At 46.5% G+C, this 23,739-nt stretch overlaps 7 protein-coding genes across 14 annotated transcripts; 5 read left to right on the top strand and 2 right to left on the bottom strand.

The window, feature by feature from the left end:
- Positions 1-102: 102 nt before the first annotated feature.
- Positions 103-2,444, top strand: LOC117583582 (actin-related protein 1). Its single transcript, XM_034271963.1, has 5 exons — positions 103-150; positions 950-1,014; positions 1,079-1,253; positions 1,311-2,009; positions 2,067-2,444. Exons 1-5 carry the CDS (start codon positions 103-105, stop codon positions 2,208-2,210), a joined length of 1,131 nt encoding a protein of 376 aa, XP_034127854.1. The 3' UTR covers positions 2,211-2,444.
- On the bottom strand, positions 322-982 carry LOC117583585. Its single transcript, XM_034271972.1, has one exon. It carries the CDS (start codon positions 842-844, stop codon positions 452-454), a length of 393 nt encoding a protein of 130 aa, XP_034127863.1. The 5' UTR covers positions 845-982; the 3' UTR covers positions 322-451.
- A 70-nt stretch (positions 2,445-2,514) lies between the features above and the next one.
- LOC117583583 (ninjurin-2) lies at positions 2,515-4,751 on the top strand. 8 transcript variants are annotated; one of them, XM_034271966.1, is made up of 4 exons: positions 2,515-2,922; positions 3,322-3,345; positions 3,645-3,821; positions 4,475-4,751. In XM_034271966.1, the coding sequence occupies exons 1-4, from the start codon at positions 2,884-2,886 to the stop codon at positions 4,670-4,672; spliced, it is 438 nt and encodes a 145-aa protein (XP_034127857.1). In that variant the 5' UTR covers positions 2,515-2,883; the 3' UTR covers positions 4,673-4,751. The 8 variants fall into 8 exon arrangements, with proteins under 8 accessions (XP_034127857.1, XP_034127855.1, XP_034127856.1 ...); XM_034271964.1 differs by lacking the exon at positions 4,475-4,751 and adding an exon at positions 4,157-4,453; XM_034271965.1 differs by lacking the exon at positions 4,475-4,751 and adding an exon at positions 3,885-4,298.
- A 75-nt stretch (positions 4,752-4,826) lies between these two features.
- On the top strand, positions 4,827-12,359 carry LOC117583578 (EH domain-containing protein 1). The gene is made up of 4 exons (XM_034271957.1): positions 4,827-4,867; positions 5,738-6,954; positions 11,478-11,651; positions 11,715-12,359. The coding sequence occupies exons 1-4, from the start codon at positions 4,842-4,844 to the stop codon at positions 11,918-11,920; spliced, it is 1,623 nt and encodes a 540-aa protein (XP_034127848.1). The 5' UTR covers positions 4,827-4,841; the 3' UTR covers positions 11,921-12,359.
- A 787-nt stretch (positions 12,360-13,146) lies between these two features.
- LOC117583003 (rhodanese domain-containing protein CG4456) lies at positions 13,147-13,767 on the top strand. Its single transcript, XM_034271154.1, has 3 exons — positions 13,147-13,349; positions 13,412-13,571; positions 13,631-13,767. Exons 1-3 carry the CDS (start codon positions 13,229-13,231, stop codon positions 13,686-13,688), a joined length of 339 nt encoding a protein of 112 aa, XP_034127045.1. The 5' UTR covers positions 13,147-13,228; the 3' UTR covers positions 13,689-13,767.
- LOC117583002 (DNA polymerase theta) lies at positions 13,722-20,844 on the bottom strand. The gene is made up of 7 exons (XM_034271153.1): positions 19,285-20,844; positions 18,863-19,236; positions 18,237-18,805; positions 15,377-18,182; positions 15,119-15,320; positions 14,150-15,058; positions 13,722-14,078 (listed from the first exon to the last, which is right to left on the bottom strand). Exons 1-7 carry the CDS (start codon positions 20,756-20,758, stop codon positions 13,765-13,767), a joined length of 6,648 nt encoding a protein of 2,215 aa, XP_034127044.1. The 5' UTR covers positions 20,759-20,844; the 3' UTR covers positions 13,722-13,764.
- A 267-nt stretch (positions 20,845-21,111) lies between these two features.
- LOC117583042 (kanadaptin) lies at positions 21,112-23,676 on the top strand. The gene is made up of 3 exons (XM_034271203.1): positions 21,112-22,406; positions 22,465-22,659; positions 22,720-23,676. Exons 1-3 carry the CDS (start codon positions 21,243-21,245, stop codon positions 23,518-23,520), a joined length of 2,160 nt encoding a protein of 719 aa, XP_034127094.1. The 5' UTR covers positions 21,112-21,242; the 3' UTR covers positions 23,521-23,676.
- The last annotated feature ends 63 nt before the right edge of the window (positions 23,677-23,739 follow it).

A 23,739-nucleotide genomic window follows, 5' to 3' on the forward strand; every position in this document is an offset into this window, starting at 1 on the left:
AGGTACGTTTGTTCGATAACGATAGCCCACCTATCGTTCGACCACAAATATCTGCAACTAACTATTTATTAGAAAATTTGCAAATTTGTATAAACGCACAAAATGGAGCCTTATGATGTCGTAGTAAACCAGCCCGTCGTCATAGATAACGTAAGTAGAAAGTAGCACATAGATCGTAGAACCTACTGTGCCGTACTTCAAGTTTCCCTTCAAGATTTAGAAACGAACAGTGACATCACCTACTGCCCGTCCCTTTGTCAGTAAGCTTTTTCAAGCCGTATTCAGGTGGTGGCAACCATGACTAATGCAGGAACATGCATATTTGTGCAAACACTTAATTTGGCTATATTTAAACAGTTACAATTTTGATTACATCTTCGACATAATCCTTTGACTCCACCAATTGCCTGCGTCTTTTCACACTGCAGTTTGTGTGTATGTGTCGGCTGCTTCATCGCACGAAGGACGTGGCGTTGTATTTGCTGTTGCGTCCCACCATTTGGTAACCCTTGCCCAAAGACATTTTTGTGCCATATTCAATGGGATACAACAGTGGCTTACTCTCCTGATGCCAGGAGATTGGCGTGTCCAACAAATCAGTCTTGACAGCGCGTCGTCCCGCGCATGTGAAGCCCTTTGGTCGCAGCAATTTTTCATAGGGATCGCGGTACTGGTCCCTGTACTTCTGGCACTCCAAGTAGAACGTGTCCACCCTATATAGATCCTGATAGTTAACAAACGACAACTTGGGTGTTTTGATAACGAGTCCTAACAGAGATTCGCGTGTTTTCTGGCAACTTTGCGACACATTCCACATGTCCACTTCGGGCACTCGCAAAGACATGGCGATTTCGAAAATAAATAAAGAAAAAAACTTAAAATTTGTAGATGACTGTAAACGTTTGATCTCAGAACTGACTAAATTTAATAAACATATTTATGTTTTCAGGGCTCCGGTGTCATCAAAGCCGGCTTTGCTGGTGAGCACATTCCAAAATGCAGGTTTCCCAATTAGTAAGTACAAAGAGTCTGAACGATAAATAGCGAAAACCTTATTGATTGTCTGTGTCTTCTGTAGCATTGGCAGGCCCAAGCATATTCGGGTAATGGCTGGTGCCCTGGAGGGCGACATATTTGTTGGTCCCAAGGCGGAGGAGCACCGAGGTCTGCTGAGCATACGGTATCCCATGGAGCACGGCATTGTGACGGACTGGAACGATATGGAGCGAATATGGAGTTACATTTATAGCAAAGTAAGCACCCATTAGAGTCTGTCGCTTTGCACCCAAAGCTAATCCATTCACGTTTAGGAACAACTAGCCACCTTCACGGAAGACCATCCGGTACTGCTCACAGAGGCTCCACTGAATCCACGCCGCAATCGGGAAAAGACTGCCGAGTTCTTCTTTGAGAGCATCAATGCACCTGCGCTGTTCGTGTCAATGCAGGCGGTCCTCAGTCTGTATGCCACTGGAAGGGTTACAGGAGTGGTGCTGGACTCTGGTGACGGTGTGACGCATGCGGTTCCTATATATGAGGGATTTGCCATGCCTCACAGTATTATGCGTGTGGACATTGCCGGTCGCGATGTGACGCGGTACCTGAAGACACTCATCCGCCGGGAGGGCTTCAACTTCCGATCGACCGCCGAGTTTGAGATTGTGCGATCGATCAAGGAGAAGGTTTGCTACTTGGCCACCAATCCGCAGAAGGAGGAAACTGTCGAGACGGAAAAGTTTGCCTACAAACTGCCCGACGGCAAGACCTTTGAGATCGGACCGGCACGCTTCCGCGCGCCAGAGGTGCTCTTCCGTCCGGACCTGCTGGGCGAAGAGTGCGAGGGCATACACGACGTTCTGATGTACTCCATTGAAAAGTCGGATATGGATCTCAGGAAAATGCTCTACCAGAACATTGTGCTCTCGGGTGGTTCAACTCTGTTCAAGGGTTTCGGCGATCGTCTTCTGTCCGAACTGAGAAAGCATTCAGCCAAGGATCTGAAGATCAGGGTAACTAAGCAACATTTACACCCAAATTTACCGGTATTGACTCTTTCCTTTCTTTAGATTGCCGCCCCGCAGGAGCGACTGTACTCCACATGGATGGGCGGCTCGATTCTGGCATCGCTGGATACCTTCAAGAAAATGTGGATATCGAAGCGGGAATACGAGGAAGAGGGCCATCGGGCCGTGCATAGAAAGACTTTTTAGTGTGTTTATTAACTTAAACGCTGTGTGTGAAAGGCTTATTAAAATCTATATCAAACCCATGCGCCAGCTAACATCAAGTAAACGTTACTCGTACCCCCGTACTCCCCCCGGAGATTCGAAGCAAACCATTTTTGTGTGTGTATGTATGTCTTACGCATAACAGGGCGCAAAGTATTTAAAATGCTATTTATTGAAACTGCTTCTCAGCCTAGAAAATAAAGTACTAAAATTTATAAAAAGAAAAGCAAGAAAACCATTACCGATTGGATCGACAGATGTCTGGATAACGACTCACTATAAAATAAATCAATAAAAAAAACATTTTCCCGCGCTGAGCTCCTGCAATTAGTCTCCAGGCCACGTCGAGGCGGAAACGCTCTCTCCACCGCTCACAGTGGCTTCGCTCTTAGCTGGGAATCATTTCAGTTGGCTTTCAGTTGTTTAATCGTTTGGTTGTGTCGCCAGCCGTCGCCACGACAACGACGCTTCAGGTTTCCACAATTGTTTTTGCCAATTAGAGAAGACAATGAAACCCGCCCGAACAGCTTGAATTTGATATTTTTTGAGCTTTTTTGTGGATTTGTATTTGGTTGCAAGCGACTCGAAAGTGCAACGTTGTGTGACCGAAGAGCATCCAAAAGCAAATTGAAAGCGAAATCAAGTACAAAACAGAATGGCTCAGATTGTGGCTGGGGATGAGCGGGTTAACGAGGTAAGTCTACAAATATTTTACACACTTACGCATAGAACATGCACTGGCCTTGATCTTCCACATATTCCTGTTCATAAATAATGTATTCATTTGTGTGAGCCACCGCCACACTAACACCACTTCTCTTTTTCCTACCCAGTAATTGTCATTCCATTCTGCTGTTGCTGTAGTTGTTGTCTTTGTTCCGACTGTTTCCATTCGTGCTGCAATTAAGTATTATATGTGCGCGACTCGTTGGCCTCATGCACCTTAAACTCTAAACTGTCTGACTGACAAACTGTGCGAAAAATGTTTCCAACTTCCGTCTGCTGTTTGTTTTCATATTGATTTTCTAATTTAAACACCAATGATAGATGTTATCCTTATTTGTAGTATAGTGTACACATTTTTCCATTGCAGAAACCCATTCTAAATGCCTGGCAGGTAAACTAACTTTGTGTGTATTTTGAGTTCCAAGAAAAGTCATCCTTGCTCCCAATGTTGTACCCCTTTTGGTTAATTAGTTTGAGTATTTGATGTTGTCTGTTATCAGCGCACAAGACTCGCCAGAAATGGCACAGATAACGTCTAACTATTGCATCGATCTGCCAGAATCAGTCGACACTCAGCACTTGGTCCGACAAAATGGTATCGTTCTTCGACAATGTATCTATCCTCCATGTTCCCACATTTAGTAATTTATCATCATAGATCTACTTATAGTAAATTTTCCACTATTGCAGATGAAAGCCATGGATGCCAATCGGTATGCGACAAAGAAGACGATCGCCCAGGGCATGCTGGATATAGCTCTGCTCACGGCCAATGCCTCCCAGTTGAAGTACATCCTGCAGGTGGGGGAGCAGCATCAGTTTTACAAGCTGATGCTCATCCTCATCAGTCTGTCGATCGTGATGCAGGTGAGTTGTGCTTGTCCTGTTTGGCATGGGGTAGTAACGGCCTCGTTCTTCACATGTCCTCAGATACTGTCGGGTGTGCTGAGCCTGTCGCTGAGTTTGTTGCGCGACTGCCGACTCCACCAGCCAGAGTTTCACCAATCGGCCAATGTAATCAATCACGTTCGCACTGCCTTTGCGTTTTTCACAACGATGCTAAATCTCTTTATCTCGGCATTTGATAGTCGTCTGCCCCCGCCACAAGGCGACCTTCTGAATAATGTGAATTAGAGGGGGCCGCGTACATATCCGTGGATTCATTTGCTTGATTTTAACAGTCTCAATATCCATTTTGACAGCTATTGGTTGGAATTCTGTTTGTGGCCATCGGCAGTCTCAACATTAACCGGCAGAAAGATCAGACGGCGGCGATCATCCTGAACGATATTATCCTCGTGGTGATATTCGTGATATCCGTTCTGAACGTCATTATTTCGGGCTTCGGCATTGAGTACTCGTCACAGCCGCTCAGACTCCTTGAACAGCATGCAAAGACACCCTAGAACTAAGAAATATCCAACGATTTACATTATCATAATAGTATGTAAGGCTAACCATGTACCCTTTAAGATATAAAATAAATAAATGTATTGACAGACATAAACCTCTATATGCAGGTGGCGGCTGGAGTTTTGCTGATCATTCAATCCCTCATCAGCATCCACAACCCGAAGGATCGTTCCATTGGGTTCACCATAAACTATTTCGTAGATGCCTTCATATTCCTTTCCGTGTTCTGCGACGTTATGAAGATGAATTTCGGCCTAGACCCGGCGATTCCACTTCTGCAAAATGTTGAGATGTTAAAACCATAATACTTCAAATCTGCGTAGGCTTAGACATCAAATGTACATACTTGGCACATTATAACAACTAATATTTTGTATCCTTCAATTTGCAATCCCGTATACTGTACATATCAAGACTTATCGGCATTTTGGGCCTTATTCGTGTAATATTAAGTGATTTATTTAATCATTTTCGATGTCGCGCTTAGAATCTGGAGATGGGTGAGCATATTTCAAAAAATTGTTTCATCACTAGCTTACATGTAGGTCAGGGATGACACCATACAAATTTAAATAATAATTATTGTAGCAATTTCGATTCAATTCTCCAATAGAAATGTTGGTCAATGCTGAGAGTCCTAGCAAGCTTATCTAGATAATCGAACATCAATATCTTATAAATACGCTGCTTGAAAACGGGAATTTTAAAATAATTAAGGGAAATAGGGTATACAAATGCCGACATCATTGATTCAAAAGCAACAAGCGGCAAAATACGGCCACATTGAATTGTCACTTGTTTCGTTTATGGTTTTTTGCTGCTGACCGTTTTAGCATTAACCTGATTTTGTAAAAATCCAGTAAGAAAAAGTCGGAACAGCTAGTCAATCTTGAGGAGAATTTATTTCTCAAACGGTCAAAATTATAATTTTAAGGTTAAATATCCAAACTAGCTAATACTATTTAATAGAATATCAATATCCAGGAAATTATTTAGGATGCGGTATATTTAGAAAAGGAGAGGTATCTTTCGGTATATTTCTGGAGGTCAGGCGGTATATTTGACTGATAATTCCGCTGTCACACTTCGCACTTTTCTTAAACATTGAGTCCAAAAATAATACGTATGCGCCGTGAATCATAGCCGATAGAAGCAACCAGGCCAGCCAGCCCCTCGTCCAGCGTAAAGCGTACAGCGTACAGAAATATAGTGTACATACAAATATATAAAAAGTTATTCGCGTAAATATTACACGTACGCTCGTCGTGGCCAACCCCTGGATATCCCATCTGTGCGCGAGACGAGACGAGACCCGCATATTATTTTAGTTTAGTTACTAATTGTTATTTCTGTGTAAAAAAAATGTTCAGTTTTCTGAAGCGCGAGCAAAAGAACCAGGAGGTGGTGGAGAATGTGATTGGTGAGCTGAAAAAGATCTACCGGAGCAAGCTGCTGCCCCTGGAGGAGCACTATCAGTTCCATGACTTTCACTCTCCCAAGCTGGAGGATCCGGACTTCGATGCCAAGCCCATGATACTGCTGGTGGGGCAGTACTCGACGGGCAAGACGACCTTCATTCGATACCTGCTGGAGCGGGACTTTCCTGGCATTCGGATTGGTCCAGAACCCACCACAGACCGCTTCATTGCTGTGATGTACGATGACAAGGAGGGCGTCATACCCGGCAATGCACTGGTGGTGGATCCCAAGAAACAGTTCCGTCCACTGTCCAAATACGGCAATGCGTTCCTAAATCGTTTCCAGTGCTCTAGCGTGGCGTCGCCGGTGCTGAATGCCATCTCCATTGTGGACACGCCCGGCATTTTGTCCGGCGAGAAGCAGCGCATCGATCGTGGCTACGACTTCACGGGGGTGCTGGAGTGGTTCGCGGAGCGCGTCGACCGCATCATCCTGCTCTTCGATGCCCACAAGCTGGACATCTCCGACGAGTTCCGGCGCTCGATCGAGGCCCTCAAGGGCCATGACGACAAGATTCGCATCATTCTCAACAAGGCGGACATGATCGATCACCAGCAGCTGATGCGCGTGTATGGAGCTCTCATGTGGTCCCTGGGTAAGGTGCTGCAGACGCCGGAGGTGGCCCGCGTCTACATTGGCTCCTTCTGGGACCAGCCCCTGCGCTTCGACTCCAACCGACGGCTGTTCGAGGACGAGGAACAGGATCTCTTCCGCGACCTGCAATCACTGCCCCGCAATGCTGCCCTGCGCAAGCTGAACGATCTGATCAAGAGAGCGCGCCTGGCCAAGGTGCACGCCTTCATCATCGCCGAACTGCGCAAGGACATGCCCTCGGTGTTTGGCAAGGACAGCAAGAAGAAGGACCTGATCAAGAACCTGGGACAGGTCTACGATCGCATTCAGCGCGAGCACTCGATATCGCCCGGTGACTTCCCGGATATCAAGAAGATGCAGGATGTCCTGCAGCACCAGGACTTTACCAAGTTCCATTCACTGAAGCCTCATCTGCTGGACATAGTCGACAACATGCTGGCCAAGGACATAGCGCGACTCATGGAAATGATACCACAGGAGGAGATGACGCTCGTCAACGAGCCCATCGTTAAGGGTAAGTGTTCCACCCAAATCCCAAAGTCCCGATAATTTGCTGTTCGAGCAAAGTGCACATTGAGCTCATTTAGCCTCCACTTTTATCACATTCGTCACGCTGTAATTATCGCACTCTCTGCTGCTGCTGGTGGGTTCCCGGTTATTTGTGTGGATATATTCGCATGTTTCATAGAAAATATGTAAATGTCGTGAGATTTTCCAAGAGAATTTCACTGGTGTTTCTTTTCCTTTTCCCATAAGCAACAGATTGCGCGTGCGCGAATGTTTCAGACAGCAAAGAAATACTCCAAGCTAACCCAGTTAGCAAATATCAAGCCAAATTGCAACGGAAAACAAGTTTTGTTGGTAGAGATACAAAGATACTTTAGAGCGAGAGAAACACTGTGAGTTAGAGCTAGAGTTGAGGAAAGCCTTGCCTAAAAATGGGCATTTGAAAACTCACTTTCATGGTTCATCTTGCGGATGAGTTTTCCCTGGCCCACATCCACATCTTCCGCAGCTTCCTATTTCTATTTTGCGCTGTTATGCAATGCCTCGCATACGTATCTCTATCTATATATATACTTTTTTTATATTCATATACGAATAAATGACTGTGTGTCGACTATATAAACAAAGCGATAAGCGCTGCTGGTGCCCCACAAAAACTGATAAGCGGCATAGACTTCTAGCTCTGCCCTCGCGTTTTAGTCTGACATTCACGCACTTTTTTTGTGCTGTGCAAAATTAAATAGAACGAAGAGCGACCTGTCCCCACCCAGTTCGGGTGGTAGCTAAAAGTGCACAGAGACACGTACTCTTACCCACATCATATCTTGCTTAAATATTGTAAAATGATAAGCAATTATTTGATGACTTGAAACTAGGCGAATACTGCCAGACATACAGATGGGGCGTGGCAGTCGTAGTATGCGTCCAATAATTATCAAAACAGTCAGTGCTTTCGTCATTTCCTTCCCCCTGGTACCTTTTTTTATTGATAACAGAGTCAAACTACACCTACTGACTGGCTGCCACATGATGTAAGCATTGGAAAATATCGATGGATAGTGCTCTCTCTCTGTGTGTTAGCGCAAGGCTGTTGGTTGGTTGTTTGTTGGTTCTAATTGGACTCCGGGCTCTGGCATGACTCATACGAAAACTAGGCGTACAGTTTTGAGCATTATAAATATTTTACAATTTTACACTCGGTTGAATGAGATCTGATGGTAGCAGCAACAACAGCCAGACGCATCCAGGCAACCATGACGCCTATGACCACGCATTCCCCCATTCCCATTCCCACTAAAACTCGAACTAAAACGCCCAACAAAAGCACAAACAATTAAGTGAAAGAAAGAGAGCAAAGAGAGTGGGGGAAAAATATAGTTTTAATCAAAAGCTAGACGCCTTGGCCTGCGCGTACTTAATTCTATTATAATCGTACACACATGAGCAATCTAATATTTTATTGAAAGGTAATTCCGTTTGAAGTAAGCGAGCGACCGGTTTACATTCGACCTGTGAACTTTAGTGTGTGAGTGTGTAAGCGTGTGTGTTCAGGCGTAGAGTTCAAGGCCTAATTACACTTTCCAGAAAGCACCTGTTTGTGTTCACCCCATAAATGCGTTAGTGGGGCCAGTAGGCCAGTCGGAAAAGTGGTTTGTTTTTCAAACCTTATCGCGTTGCCAGGCACTGTTATAGATACATACAAATGTACATATACTATATGAATGTTTAAACAGTCTTCTGTTAGATAAAAATCAATGTTAGGCCAAGTCAGCATGCCATCATCGGTTTCTCTCTCGCTTATCAGTTGCCGGCAACTGGTTCTAGCAACCTTAAAAAAACCTGAAAAAAAAACACTTTGCAGTCGACGACTGCTCTAATTTTCGTTTATCTGTTAAGTAAATACGAGTATGCCATCCAATTAAGTAATATTTATGATACAGTGGCCACTCGCAGGTCAAGAACACTTGCGTAATATTCTGAGAATCTTGGAGCAGAGTGCAAAAATTGTTAGGCTGTCTCAATGTCTTCCTTTTGTTAGGTTTGGTTACTTTTATAGGCAACAGAAGGCTCCTAATTAATAGCTGAAAACGGGCAAAAAGCCATTAAAGTGGGAAATAAGTTATATATAGTCATCTAGTAACGTGAAATATTGCCTGCCTTTTAGAAGTATAAAAAATGAATGTCTGCTGCATAAGTCCCCTGCGTCAAGCTGCTCAAACAAAACCCCCAATCCCCGATCGAGGCATCCGATCCCCACACCCAAAGACCCGCTCCCAGTTTCAGCTCCCGGTAAGCCGAACCGGTTAGTGCCAGATATGTATGTACATTCTGGAATGTATGTATGTACTTATGTATGTAAAAATGTACTCTTGATGGCGTTGGCAACCTGAGGCCGCGTATCAATTGGCCACTCACCGAAGCTGACTTGGGGCGTGTGGCATTAAGTGGATCATCCTCTGTACTGTCTAATCCACATAGAGGGAAAATATAGAAAGAAACCGAGACGGGGGCGCTTGCATAGCAAACGAACTACAACTAAGTGCAGGAAGAAAGCATTTACCCGTGAGTTATTCCACAATAATCTGGCTATTGTCTGTGGCGAAACCGATCTACAAGTGTGTCTGCTGGGGCTGCTGCTGATCTTTTCAGTTTGACTGCGTCTGAGGCCACTTGAGTGACGATTTAATTCAACTATTAGCGCATTTCTCATGACCTTGGTACTAGGGAATGTATGCAAAATACCAAAAGAAAGTCCAAAAATGATCAACTGATGTCATGGGATCATTATTTCTGATTTCTGGCTGCGAATTTGAATGTGTCATGGCCCTCTCACTCCATCGAAATTAGTTAATGTTGCTCCCCACACACACACACACTCGCAAGCACACACTCACATGGCACTCGAGTGTGAATGAACTCCTTGTTTATTATTACACCCAGAGCAAAAGGGAACAAGAATGCGTTGATAAAGCGAATCACGATCAAGCAGCAGCCCGAAATCAAAGTCAAGAACGCGTGAACTCTAATTTATTTCTAAATAAATGTCTCGTATCTGTGTGTACTCATTGTCTCTCTTCTCACCCTCTCTCTTTCTCTTGTTCGATTTTCTGTGCATTTCCGTTACTTTGTTTTTGGGATAATTGACGCGGGCACAAGTATTTCAATCACACAGCAAACAAGAAAGAGCAAAGAGAAGAGAGTGAGTGTGATAAAAGACAGTGTTTGCCGATAGTTCATGTACCGCACACAAAACTGATTCAAGTACTAATGTGGATCAGGGGTTCGCCTTTCATTTGAGTCATCCAACCAAACCCAATCCAACCACCTGCTTACACCTCTGCATATGAGTGGGTTGGGGGGAGGCATCACATGTTTAGCAATATGTCGCTAAATAGTGTATACACACACACACACACACACAGCAACACGATATTTTGCAGAAATAAGCTGTTCGCTTTGGCTTTCGTTCCTTTATCTTCGTTTTTGCCATTGGCACACTAATTTTTGTGAGTTTTTGAGTTGATTTTTTTGCCATGTCCAAGTCCGATAATGTCTGTGTATACGCCCTGCTTTGTCACCCACTGTATGCCGCACCCGGGCTGATCATTGCGGAGATCTTCCACTCTGAAAAAACCCTTTGAAAATGTGTTCCCTGCTCTGTCAACGTTCTTTCTCTCTTTCTTGCATACCAAAGTGGACTCAGACGAGGATTTCGATCTGGCTGACGAGCCCGATAATGTCCTGAGCCCCAGCTCACAGAGAGCACTATTTGCGGATCGATTTGATCGCTGGCTGCAGAACCTGCGCCAGCAACAGCAGCGGTTATTCAGCAGTTGTACTAGTAGGGTGGGCCATATCGAGAACGATAAAGAGATCGAGCCAGCAGCCGAACCAGAGCCAGAGGCAGAGACAGAGACAGAGCCAGTGCCCGAGAAGGAGCCAATTGCAGACCCTGAGACAGGTTCAGAGCAGGAGGTAAAAGCAAAGCCAGAGCCAGAGTCAGGGCCTGATGCAGATCCAGAGACAAAGTCTGAGGCTGAGGCAGAGGCAGGAACAGACATGGATGTAAGCACACACACACACACACACACACCTAGTTATATGTAGGCAGAGTGGCCTTCTCAATTCTCTAGTGTCTGACAACAAGACACCGCAAATAAATTGAGCAAAAGATCAAAAGTGGCAACTTCAAATAATGCAATGAAATGCACCGCATGCAATCTCAATTGGTCAGCTGAATGTAGCAGCATTCAGGGGCAATTGTTTGCCATTTGCCGTTTGCTGTTAATGTAGGTAGGCAAAGTACGTTCTTAAGTCGGTCAACCTGAACTCAATTGGAGCCGAAACGATCTCGAAGCTTTTTAATTGCTTCAAATTGAATGTAACGAGTACTATGTGCACGGCGACGCACCGATCTTAGACTACTTGCTTTAATGAGTGCAAATTTATGTGGCGAGTCTACCCAACCCACCCTCTAGGCTTAGCTGGAACCTAAATTGAACTGAACTAAACATTTCTTTGGATTTGCAGGTGGTGCCTTCGAGGGTGTCATCGACGACCATGTCTCACCATTCGGCTACATGAAGGGCGAGGGCATTGATGCCGGCTACGGAGAACATGAATGGATTTGCAACAAGGATAAAACACGCACAGACACCATCTTTAACGGCCTCAGTCCGGTCGATGGCAAGATATCCGGTGCAAGTAAGTAGACGCTCCGGCAATTCTTACGAACAATTGCTAATATATTTCCTTATTTAATTACAGCTGCCAAGCAGGAGCTAATCAAATCGAAACTGCCCAACTCGGTGCTTAGTAAAATCTGGAAATTATCCGATGTCGATGGTGATGGCTTCCTCGACTCGGAGGAATTTGCGCTGGCTTTGCACTTAATCAATGTCAAGCTGGAAGGCTGTGAGATACCCACAGTATTGCCGGAACACTTAGTACCACCGTCAAAGCGTTTTGCCTAAACAAATACACTGTAATATAAAACACACAAATCAATCGAAGACGGCGGCCGACTGGCCAACTCCCACGATGCACTATGTACGATTCTGCCTTTTTATATGTACTATACTCGTACTCGTACTGCGCCAACTGCTGGGTATTAAAACACACGAAACACACACACAATATGTCAATGCAAGCATTGCAATAGAAACAAAAACAAAACAAAAATGTATATCAAAATCATAGATTCACAGAATTTACACGAATGCAATGGCCCACATCACATGCATATTTTTGAACAATCGACTGTCATGTGAAATGTGGAATGTAACAAAAGGATCAGATCGAACCGGATCAGATCAGTATAGTGGATTTATACAAGAAAAGAATGTGTGTATACCATGTCGTTGTTGACATAAGGAAAATATATAATAAAGTTGATGAATTGTTCAATACCAATAAAAAAGGAACGCATGAAGTTAACGTTTAATCAATATTTAGGTTTAATGTCGATTGTGTAGAAGCTTGGAAGGTTTTCTAATTTTGCAACTGAACCACTTTTGATATACAGAAATGAAACATACATAAATATTTTATATAGATATATACAATTCTAGAATGTGGGCCCAATTATTTGCAATCTTATTTATGTTTTTGGAAATGCTCCCCCACTCATCTCCGCTTCGCGGGGAATAAAAAATGTTGTGCAATTTAAATATTTGTTTATTACATTTAATTATTTAGTAAATTAAATTGATTTAATTTAGTAAATTCTTGAATATATATTATTAAATGTTAACTTAAAACTGATTTGAAAAATGGAAAAACAAAAAACCTTAAATAAAATGAACATTTTTTGATACATTTTTGATAAATTCGATATTGTGAAATTGGAGGAGCTCTTCATGATCAAACATTGACTCATGGCAGAGCTAACATAATTATGTATAGTTCTTTGCTTTGGGTTTTCTCGTTTCTTCAAAATTTTTTAGAATTTTGGAATAGTTTTTACCATAGCCTTTGAGATGTCCCTACTGGTTATTTTTGTGCTTATCACGTCTCATTTGTGCTTTTGATATTTTAAATAAAACAAGCAGTAGCTTTGATCATTTCGTGACAATTTTTACCATTACTACTGTAACTGTGATATTTCGAATTCATAAATCTTGATCTAGAGAATATAGATATATCGTCACACAGTCAACGATTGCATTTGATTGTCATCGATAGTTGTAGCTACTTGCTAATTAATCGGCGAACATTTGACAAGATAAGCTTTTGCCTTTTGGATTCAATTTGAAAATTCTTTATTTCTAAAATTATCTGCGATGGCCACCTACGAGGAAGTTAAAGATGTTCCTAATCAACCAGACAAGTATCTGTTTGATGTGCGCAACAAGTCTGAGTTGGAGGAGACCGGCGTGCTGCCGGCGAGCATAAATATTCCTCGTGAGTTGTTTGTTGGTATAAAGATTAGCAGGGGGCTTAATAGGCACACCTTTATTTTATAGTGCCCGAGCTGGAGAATGCCTTAAATTTGCCCGATGATGCATTCACAAAGACCTATGGCCGCCCGAAGCCGGCAATTGATGCGGTCATGATTTTTTCCTGCAAGGCAGGAGGACGCGCTGCAAGGGCTAGCAACATGGCCCGCACCCTGGGCTTTACCAAGTAAGTTTCAGCAAGTGCACATCTCACACAGTCTTACATTAATTTCTAATTAATTTCAGTGCCAAAGCGTATGCCGGTTCCTGGACTGAATGGCAGGAAAAGGAAGGAGCTCAATAAATATGAATACAATTTATTAATTTACAAATTCTATAAACAGGCAAAAAACCTTAAATAATCACAACCTTTGTATGCGTCATTGAATTGTTTGCATTTCCCCCCAACTTGGACCCATTTTAACTTTGACCTTTAGCGGCACGCTCAGCTTCCCCTTGCCAACGTTCTCCATGGTCAGACTGAGCAGTTTGGCAATATTCTTGGCCTTGGCTTTGGGTACCTCATAGATCAGTTCATCGTGAATGTGTAGAACCAATTTGATGGAATTCTCCTCCACACCGAGCCTCATCCAGTAACGACCGATGTTCTTCTCCATGTCTAGCATTGCCTTCTTGGCAATGTCCGCTGCAGAGCCTTGGATGGTCGTATTTATGGCCTGTCGTTCGGCTTTCTCTGGATTGGGATACACATAAAAGTTTTGTTATAGATTCACTCAACTCGGAGCAGTAAAACTTCAAGCATACTTATTAGATTTTGTTCGCCACTTTTGATGTGGTCGAGGTGACGCCTTCGACCCGTTATGGTCTCCACAAAGCCCTTTACTCGGGCGACCCTCAGCACTTTGTCCGAGTATGCTCTGATGCCTGGATAGGCCTGGTGGAATTGCTCACATGTCAGTTGCGCCTGCGACTCTGTACATTGCAGAGCATCGGCCAAGCTACGCATACCCATGCCATAAACAATTCCATAGCAAATCTGTTTGGTGCCGCTGCGCATTTTTTCGGTGACTTCTGCCTCCGATATTTTGTTCCAGTGGGCAGCAATGGCCGTAAATAGATCCTGCGGTGAGTTCATAACCGAAACCAGAGCTTTGTCCTCCGATAAATGTGCCAAGATGCGCATCTCCAGTTGACAGTAGTCCGCCGACAGCAGACAGCGCTTCTCGTCAATGCACTTGAACACTGATCGAGGGGAAATACACACCGATTCCATTCGAATGGCAAATTCCTTGGCCACATTCTGCAGATTTGGCTCACTCATGGATATGCGTCCCGTGGCTGTGTAAGTTATGCTGTGGCCATGGATGCGATTTGCGACGCAGCATTTAATCAGCGGCTGCATGCACTTGTCCAATTGCATGCTCAACTTTCGATGAACGAGTATTAGCTCGGATATGGGCGAGCCCAGCTTCTCCAGAACTTGACGTGAAGTGCTCACACGACCGGTTGGCTTCTTGTGAAGTCCCAGCACGTTGGCAACGGCCTGCGTGGAGCCCAAATTGAAGTACGATCCATGCATGGCAAAGATCTTCTTTTCCACCTTCTTCAAAGAGTCCTGCATGCATTTTACCAGCCTGGTCATGCGTTGCTGCTTGGCCGGAAAGCCGTAGCATTCCATTTTGCAGAGTACAAGTTGAATGGGCATTTCCACGTCTGCAAGAGGACACAACAATTTAAAGCGGAATGTAAGCACATTTTGTGTGTGGCACTCACCTTTAAAGCTGCTTGTCATTCGACCAGTTCTCTCCAGAACCTCCAACTGCCCTTTGAGTATGTGCACGGTGACGCAGGCCTCTATTGATGCACGCAACTTGGGCAGTATGGCGCTGGAGGTATCAAGTCCATGACTGCTGTAGCCGCGCCCGCTGCCACAGAGCTCGACCAGAGCTGTGCACTCGGGCGCAAATTGCTGGCACTGCAAAAGTAAAAATTAATTGGCATATACGATTTTTGTATTGTGCCGTCACTTACCATATTTTTAAAGCAGATTGATATTTCCGGCTGCAGCAGCCAGTTGGCCACCTTGGGATCCTCCACCTTAGCTGTGATGTTGTGCAGTTCAGGCACGCCATGGAACAACGCTTTCATCTGTTCCTTTGCATCGTGCACGAGGAGCGTGAGTTCTGGGCGATTCAATAACTGGCACAGCTCCTGCACTTTGAGGCTGGTGGGGATTTCGGTGCCCTCCTCCTGCATGCACATATAGTAGACAACATTGTCGGCTAGGCAGAATGCCACGCCTGCTATGAATCTGCCATCATCCACCTGGAAGAGCGCCGGGTTGCCTGCAGCTGCTTCACGCTGCTTTGCCGCTGCCAACTGATTGATCAGCAGATTGGCTCCGATCAGTGGCTTTGCCTTGCCCGCCTGCGCTTGAAGGCATACACTGAAGCCACAGCGCGAGGCAGCCTGCAGTTCGTTGAGCGCCAATTGGAACAACTCACGATTGCCGCATATGTCGGTTATCTCAATTCTGTCAAAGCTAAGCGCTTTGTCATCCGCTTCGGAGTAGCTGAGGATGTGCGAGGCATTCAGCTGTTGGGGATGCTTCAGCAAAGAGTTTTCCAGGGTCATGTTGGAAAGTTGAAGCTCAGTTGAGACCATCCCAGCGCCGTTGGACACTTCGGAGAGTTCCGCCTGGGAGGTTGCAATCGTTGGCACATGGGGCGAGATCTTAGCTGAACTTAAAAATGATCCAGAGCCCGGCGTGCTTCTTGCTGTCCCGATGGAACTGGTCGATGATCTTGGACTTTGCAAGCGCTGCGAGCGCATCGAACGAATGAACCTGGAACTATGCGGTGATGAGGCACGTGTGCCTTCCTCCTCCCTTGGTTGCGAGCTGGGTATCTCATCCGCCTCCCAGTTCGAGGTGGGAACAACAGTTTGCTTACACTCGGCGGCTGTGAGAGCAGCAGTCACCCCAGTGCTCATCAGAAACGAATCGTCGCCCATAAAGATATCCTCCTCCACGAAGGATGGTTTGACAGCGGGGCACTGTGCTTTTTGGGTTGCAATTTGAGTGTCATAAACTCTATTCAAATGTGGATCCGTGCTGCTTATTACATCTCGCGGCTTTCCATTTACAAGTGGAGTCGTCTGCGTGGCCTCCAGCTTGTCTCGTCTCTGATTTAACTTCATAAGTGCAATGCGACGGTTCTCCTCAGTTTGTTTTTTCTGTAGCTCTTCGCGAAGAGCTTTACTTGTGCTGGGCGGAGAATAAGTTATATTTTCCTTTTGGCCATTGAAATCTACTGTACACCGACGTGGCATCATCCGCTTATCGGGCCCACAACTGCTCCTTGGGGATCTTTCTTCTAAGTAATCCTTTGCTGTACGTCGTTTATCTGCTGATCGATTGTCTATCTTAAGCTCGGGTATCATAGATGATTTGGGTGTGTCATTTTGCCCTTTTTGGTGAGCCACTCGACACGAGCTTTCCCGCAGTACTCCGGGACTCACTGCCTTTGGGATGTTGCTAGTTTTTGGTTCGTTCTTTGAGGCGACAGGTGCTGGCTTCACTACCTTTTGCTCAAGGATTTCGGTTGATCTGCTTAGTGTCAGTCTCGGAGTATTTACAGATTGAGTGTCTTTGGTTCGTGGGGACTTTACGTTCGTTTTGGGTGTTTGGTTTTGTACTTTGTTGGGATTTAAGTTTTCTTTCAGTACCTCAGTGGGGAGTCCTTTCGGGATGTTGTTAGCTTTTTGCGTACTCAAATGGGAAGCGTTTGTTGCTGCCCTTGGGATGTTGTTAGTTTTTGGTGTGTTCGTTGAGGCGACAGGTACTGGCTGCAATGCCTTTAACTTATTAATATCTAATGATTTCCGTCGTGTCATCCTGGAAGTATTCACATATTGTTTATCTTTGGTTTGTGGGGATTTAACGTTCGTTGGGTTGCTCTTAGTTTTGTGAGTATCGGAATGGGCAGAGGCTGCTGCACTCTGTGGCACGTCCTTGCTGGGATCTACAGTTTTCTTTGGCGTCACATTTACTGATCCCTTCTCTTTGGTCATTGGCTTAGGCTTCTCTGTCGGTTTTTGTGTCGTGTTTTTGATAACGTTGACGACTCTCGGGGGAGTCTCTTTCGTTATCTTCGGTGGTGTTACATTTCCTTCTTCTTCTCCTGTCGATTTTCGTTTTGTTGGCGGCATTTGCTGAGCTTGCCCTTCCTCCAGCGACATGTGCATTTCCACCTCCATGCCGCTATCTGCTGACTTATTCTCCATTCGATTCTGTGACCACTTAATGCTGCCCACTCCAATCTCATGCTGGAGATGTTTTTGCGCCTGATCAATCAGCAGCTTGGCAGCCTCAGCCACAGTCATGCCCGCTTTGCCGGTGATGAAGAAATTTCTGATCATGTTCCGCTTGGCGGCCTCATGCGCATTTTCGTGGTCGTGCTGCTTGGCGGAGTCAAAGCTGAGAGAGTTGTAAAGGACTTTCTCAAGCACGAGAGCATCGGCACTAGCCAATTCCACGACACTGGTGAAGCCAGCATCATAGATGGCACGCGCACGCTTCTGTGAGAGGTCTGGCAGCCGCATCAGATCAATGAGATCTCTGTGTATGCCGAAGAACAGTCTGTCCTTGAACTGCGACACAATCAGGGCGATGTTGGACCACTGCAGCGAAGTGCAAAAAGCCGTCACAATGCCAGCAAATGTTGAGGAAATTTGCTGCAGTCCCTGCAGCACACCGCGATTGCACTTGAACTTGTGGGCCACCACATTGATGGGCGTCTCGTTGACTAGTTCTTGCAGGGCCAGAGCCGTGTAGAAGCTGAGTAGAAAATCTTGTAAGTTCAGTTCTTCTCATATAGAAATATCTACCCACCGCTTGTGTATCTGCATTTGCTTATAGTCGAGTTTGCTTTGGCCTCGCATGGCCTTTATGAGGAACGCCTCCTTGACGCCCACCAGCTCGCCCACTTTCTTCATCGATGGACTGAGCTTCTCCCACATATCGAGGTACAGCAGCCAGTCGAGATCCTGCAGCTGATAGCACACTGAATAGGGAGTCACCAGGTACACCGCATGCAGGTCAGTCTCCAGCACAAAGGAGCGACGTGATTTCTGCAGCTCTGCAAACAGAATGAGACCATCGCCGGGCGGCATGGAAGAAGCCAAACAGGCGGATCCCAGCCGAGTGGCCACATAGTTCGCTGTCCCAACATCCTCATCCACTTGATGGCGAATAAACTCGTAATCAATGAGAAAGTCGAGGGCTTCGGCAATGAATTGCGAGTCGGAGTCCTGCTCCTGCTGCTGCTGTTGCTCTTCGGACTGCTTGGCCATGGCTTTTTCAGCACTCAGAAGAGTGCAGTTGACGAAGCTTTCAATTTCCTGCCTGGTGCTGGCCACACCAGAAGAGATAACCTCCAGAAGCGCGCGTTTTAGATGAGTCTGAAATGGGAAATTTGTGAATTGTCAGGGCTGCTACTGCAAAACTCTGATACCTACGCTATCATCCATTCCGAGACACGAAGAAATGGGCTGCAGCTGCGCCTGCACCAGTTCCCGGCCCACCCTTTGATTGGATTCCGTGCATATCAGTATGGACTCGCCCAGCGTATCCTTGCCCGTGCGTCCAGCTCGTCCAATCATCTGGCGATACGTGAGGGAACTCATTTGGCTCTTGCCAAAGAGCGGGGAGCGTATGATGACGCGTCGCGCGGGTAGATTGACGCCCGAACTGAGTGTGCTTGTGGCCACGAGAACCTTCAGGGCGCCAGCCTTGAAGCAGGCCTCAACAATGTCGCGTTCTTCTGTGGTTAGTCCGGCATGATGGAAGGCGCAGGCATAGGTAACAGCCTTGGCCATGGTGTCATCGAGTCCTGGAAAGGGAAGTGTCAGTTTGGTTCGAAGAAACAAAACCAACAAACCTGTGGGAATCTCACTCAGCTGCTGCTTCACATCTTTAATGGCCTCTGGATTGAGATTCGAGCGAAGGCGTCCGCTCAGTTCAGTGCCCGATTGAAGTAGACCGCGAATGGCGATGGCCAGCTGCACGGCAAGGCTCTCGCACCAGTCCCTCGATGGACAGAACACAATTACGGAGCAGCCCTCGAGCAGCGTTTCGATGCACAGCTGGGCCACATGATCCGGATCGTTGCTCAGGCATGGCACCAGCGACTCCCTGGACACATCGCGCTGAAATTCCAGCTGCTGGTCATAGATTTTGCTGCCCACTTTGATCATCTCCAGCAGCGCCACTGGACGATAGTTTGTGATGTACAGTTCAGCGTCCAGCCAACGGCGAAGGAGTTCCACATTGGCCAGCGTGGCCGACATGGTGATCACTTGGATCTGCAGCGCATTCTTGCGCGACATGTACAGGATCTTGGCCAGCAAGAGCTCCAGAATGTAGCCGCGACCCTTCTCCGAAATGAGATGCACTTCATCCACCACCACGCAGCCAATGACATCCAACTTGCCCTGCTCCAGCAGCTTGTTGACTATGGAGTTGGCCTTTTCAATCGTGCAAATTGCGACGTTTATGCTGTCAAAGCCACCGGGTGGTGTGTAGCCGCCGAAGAATCCCTCCACACGGTAGCCAGCGGGCGTCAGCAGATCCTGCAGGTAGAATGTCTTCTCGCGCACCACCGATATGAAGGGCAGTATGAGGAGCACCTTCTTGTTCCGCTCCAGAACCGTTTTCAGCAGTAGAATCTCACTGACGAGCGTCTTGCCAGCCGATGTTGGCGCCGAGTAGACCAGATTGCAGTGCTCAAAGACGACTCGCGGCTTGCTCAGGCATTCGGCCTGCCAGTCAAACATTTCGACGACGCCCTTCCTCTTGTACTCTGTCAGGATACTATGTGGCAGATTCCAGGCAGCGAGCGACTTGAGTGCTTCTAGGTCGACGGGTACAAGGCTGCTTTCATTGACTGCCTCGCGGATGCTTGCCTCGCGGATGCTTGCGTTTGGCTGAGTAGGCGACACCTGCAGCTGGTTGGGTGACATTTTGCTAAGATTTTGTGTTATCATAGTAGTTTCCCCGGCTACTTCTGTCATGGCCATCGTGCGACTAAACTTTAAATCCTCAGCAAACTGCCTGGAGGACTCCTGGTCCTTGACAGGACACAAAAAGCTGCTTTGATCCAGATTTATCGGCTCCTCAGCGTCAGAGCAAATGTCTTCGATGCAAACCTGGCCGTCAAAAACTGATGTGTCGTCCTTTTCATCTGCCAGATTTGACACATAGGAAAATTCGTCCTGAAAATACTCGGAAAAATGTTCCCGGCTTGAGTTGACTTTTGGCAGCTCGGCTGCAGCTGCTGGCGGCGCAACAACCAAATGTTGTTCCAGCTCACGCAAGGCGCTCTCGTCCAGGTCCAGTGACTGTGAGAACGCCATTAAAACTAGCAATTACTTTAAAAAATAAATAAACATATAAATTGTACAATAAAATTATATTTAAAAAAAAAGACACCAACGCGACGTCAACAGTGTTGTAAAATGTAAAATTATTGCAACTTAGTGATGGGCGATAGACATCGACTGCACTAGAGGCCGAACGATACAAAACCCAAATTGGTTTTTTTGTTGAATTTGTTGAATTAGAACACCTGTTACTGGCACACTGGCAATTATCAAACAAATAATATTTGACGATATTCCAAGCAGAAATCCAATTTAGTAGTCATCGATTGCTTCGTCTTAGTGATGGAAGTTTTGTGCAAGTGCTCGGAGTAAATAATCGTTTTCCCAAAATGTATATCCCTCCCGACCCTGCCAACTTTCTGCAATAGGTAGGTGCAACAGAAATCAGCTGTGCAGAAGAAAATCCAGGTAGTTGTTTACCTCCCAAAGTATACCATATTTTGCATTAAGTGCAAAAATGGACGAGTTCAAGGTGCCCGCACCGTTGCCGAAATACAAACCCACTGTGGTTGAGAATCCGCTGTGGCTGCAGATCGAAACCACCGAGGAGCCGGCCAATGGAAGGAATTTAATACCAGCAATTTGTCCGTACAAGGTGCCCCGCTGGTCTGCACCACCGCCCGCAGACCAAACCTACAAATTTGAGGTGCTCAAGTCGGGGCAGATCATTGACGAGGTGAGGCAGTTGCAGCAACAGGCTATCTGGACATTTGGGCGGCTGCCCGAGAACGATGTGTCCGCCGCGCACCCCACAATTTCACGCTTCCACGCCGTGCTGCAGTACAAGCCGAAGGCGTCCCACGACCACCACTACGAGGACGACGAGCATCATTCCGAAAAGCCAGCCAAGCCCGAGAGACCGGAAGGTTGGTACATCTACGACCTTGACAGCACCCACGGCACATACCTCAACAAACAGCGCGTGCCCTCTAAGGTATATATACGAATGCGTGTGGGTCACATGCTCAAGCTGGGCGGCAGCTCGCGCATCTACATACTGCAAGGACCCAATGCGGATGCCGAACCCGAGTCGGAGTTGTCGATCACTGAGCTGCGGGAGAAGCGCGAGCGGGAGGTGGCTGCCGCTGCGGCCGAGAAACAGCAAAAAATTGTGGAGGCACAGGAACTTGAGCGCAACGATGGCATCAGTTGGGGCATGGGAGAGGATGCCGACGAGGAAACCGATCTCACACACAACCCATTCGCCAGCAGCAACAACGACGACCTCTTCTTCGACGATCCCAAGAAGACTCTGCGTGGATTCTTCGAGCGCGAGGGCCTCAATCTCGAATACAAATGCGATGAGCTGTCCCAAGGATCGTTTGTTTGCCGTGTGGAGCTGCCGCTGGACGATTTCAATGGCAGGCCGATACTCATCGAAGTCAACCACAAGGGACGCAAAAAGGATTGCGTTGTGCAGTGCGCCCTGGAGGCATGTCGCACTCTGGACAAACATGGCGTGCTGCGGCAGGCCAACCAAGAGGGACAAAAGCGCAAAATAGTGAAAGCCGGCGACTCCGACGACGAAGATGAGTTCTGGGATCGCACAGGCGATGTGGCGCGCAAGAAGCAGCGCAAGCAAACAGCAGGCTCCAGTGGCCCACTCACCTATGAAGATTTGGTAGGTCAAAGAAAGATAATTCTGGCGATCTTTTAATCATTTTTGTTTTGTTTTGCAGTTGAAACAGCAAACAGATCTTTTGTCCGAGTTGGGCAAGGTGGAATTTGAGATTGCCACTTACCAGCTGAAGGAAAAGCGCGCCAAGGAGGAGGCCGCCAAGCAGCTGAGTGCCAGCTATGATCTGGACAACTTTATGAACAGTCTCAGCGTGGATATATGGCAAGTGGATAAAACGGAGATCAAAAAGCTTCGGGTTAGTAGGTGGAAATTTCCATTGAGCCTTGCCTGACTATCTTTTGTCTCCTCTCTCTAGCTGGAACTACAACGCATCAAGGGGGAGCAACAGCGAGTGCAGCGTCTCATAGAAATAGCTAAGCCAGCTTGTTTACCCTACACCACGAGCAGTGCAACAGCCACCATCACATCGGCAGCGGCACAGGAGGGCAGCGGTGCCAAGAAGCAGCTGCCAATGATTGGCAAGCGGAATCAGTTTAGCAAATTCAAAGTGGTCACAGCTTTGCCCAGCTCACGAGCCACCGTGCAATCGAAAGCATTTGCCCCGGATGAAGAGGAAGTCGAAGAGGAGGAGCTAAAGGAGAAGCAAGCCAAAATGGAGAAGGAAATGCAAGTGGAAGTGGAAACTAAACAAAAGAAAAGTCCACCGGAAAGTGAGCTAACCGCTGAAGCGGCAGTGGCACTACCACCCGCAGCAGCACCCGCAGCAGCACCCGCAGCAGCACCCGCAGCAGCACCCGCAGCAAGCAAGCCAACCACATCCGAGGAGGAAGTCGGACAAGAGTTTAACTTTCTGTCAACTGCAGCTCTATCCGAAGTTGCCACATTTCCTACCGAACTCTTCCTCGCTTTTCCGCTGACAGATGCAATTGATGACATTGGCACTGCGCTGCCAGGCCCCACTCCGGAGGAGGGTGCAGAAAAGAAGCGACGCCAGCGAGCACCGCGACAGCGCAACAACAAACAGCGTCAGGATGTGGACATGGACATGAATGAGCTGGTCGAGCATGAGGATACCGAAAAGTACGCAAAATGGGTGCCACCGACCAATCAAAGTGGCGACGGCATCACACATTTAAATGAGAAATTTGGCTACTAAAGATTTGAGTAGCGCGCACCCTAGAAACTAAGAGCCCCATTCAGTCTATTGTAAGCATTCTTTTAGACTACTCGTAGGTATATTGTAATGTTTAACAGCTTATTGACATAAATGTTGTGACCCTGTCTGGAAATGCCAATTGGCAACTAAAAAAAACAGAGAGAAATGTTTTTAATTACACGTCCCACGGGCAACCCCTTGGCAGCTTTTCAACACACT

Source organism: Drosophila guanche, unplaced genomic scaffold (genome assembly GCF_900245975.1).
Source record: "Drosophila guanche unplaced genomic scaffold, DGUA_6, whole genome shotgun sequence".
Lineage (NCBI taxonomy): Eukaryota > Metazoa > Arthropoda > Insecta > Diptera > Drosophilidae > Drosophila > Drosophila guanche.

Coding starts and splice junctions, on each gene's coding strand:
- LOC117583003 (XM_034271154.1), top strand. CDS start 13,229: ATGGCCACCTACGAGGAAGTTAAAGATGTTCCTAATCAACCAGACAAG. Junction 13,350..13,411: donor GGCGAGCATAAATATTCCTC/GTGAGTTGTTTG, acceptor TTTATTTTATAG/TGCCCGAGCTGGAGAATGCC. Junction 13,572..13,630: donor CGCACCCTGGGCTTTACCAA/GTAAGTTTCAGC, acceptor AATTAATTTCAG/TGCCAAAGCGTATGCCGGTT.
- LOC117583042 (XM_034271203.1), top strand. CDS start 21,243: ATGGACGAGTTCAAGGTGCCCGCACCGTTGCCGAAATACAAACCCACT. Junction 22,407..22,464: donor CACTCACCTATGAAGATTTG/GTAGGTCAAAGA, acceptor TTTGTTTTGCAG/TTGAAACAGCAAACAGATCT. Junction 22,660..22,719: donor CGGAGATCAAAAAGCTTCGG/GTTAGTAGGTGG, acceptor TCCTCTCTCTAG/CTGGAACTACAACGCATCAA.
- LOC117583002 (XM_034271153.1), bottom strand. CDS start 20,758: ATGGCGTTCTCACAGTCACTGGACCTGGACGAGAGCGCCTTGCGTGAG. Junction 18,806..18,862: donor GTCTCGGAATGGATGATAGC/GTAGGTATCAGA, acceptor TTCCCATTTCAG/ACTCATCTAAAACGCGCGCT. Junction 15,321..15,376: donor CAATCTGCTTTAAAAATATG/GTAAGTGACGGC, acceptor TTACTTTTGCAG/TGCCAGCAATTTGCGCCCGA.
- LOC117583585 (XM_034271972.1), bottom strand. CDS start 844: ATGTCTTTGCGAGTGCCCGAAGTGGACATGTGGAATGTGTCGCAAAGT.
- LOC117583583 (XM_034271964.1), top strand. CDS start 2,884: ATGGCTCAGATTGTGGCTGGGGATGAGCGGGTTAACGAG. Junction 2,923..3,321: donor GGGATGAGCGGGTTAACGAG/GTAAGTCTACAA, acceptor TTTCCATTGCAG/AAACCCATTCTAAATGCCTG. Junction 3,346..3,644: donor CCATTCTAAATGCCTGGCAG/GTAAACTAACTT, acceptor CCACTATTGCAG/ATGAAAGCCATGGATGCCAA.
- LOC117583582 (XM_034271963.1), top strand. CDS start 103: ATGGAGCCTTATGATGTCGTAGTAAACCAGCCCGTCGTCATAGATAAC. Junction 151..949: donor AGCCCGTCGTCATAGATAAC/GTAAGTAGAAAG, acceptor TTATGTTTTCAG/GGCTCCGGTGTCATCAAAGC. Junction 2,010..2,066: donor CCAAGGATCTGAAGATCAGG/GTAACTAAGCAA, acceptor TCCTTTCTTTAG/ATTGCCGCCCCGCAGGAGCG.
- LOC117583578 (XM_034271957.1), top strand. CDS start 4,842: ATGTCGCGCTTAGAATCTGGAGATGG. Junction 6,955..11,477: donor CAACGAGCCCATCGTTAAGG/GTAAGTGTTCCA, acceptor TTGGATTTGCAG/GTGGTGCCTTCGAGGGTGTC. Junction 11,652..11,714: donor TGGCAAGATATCCGGTGCAA/GTAAGTAGACGC, acceptor ATTTAATTACAG/CTGCCAAGCAGGAGCTAATC.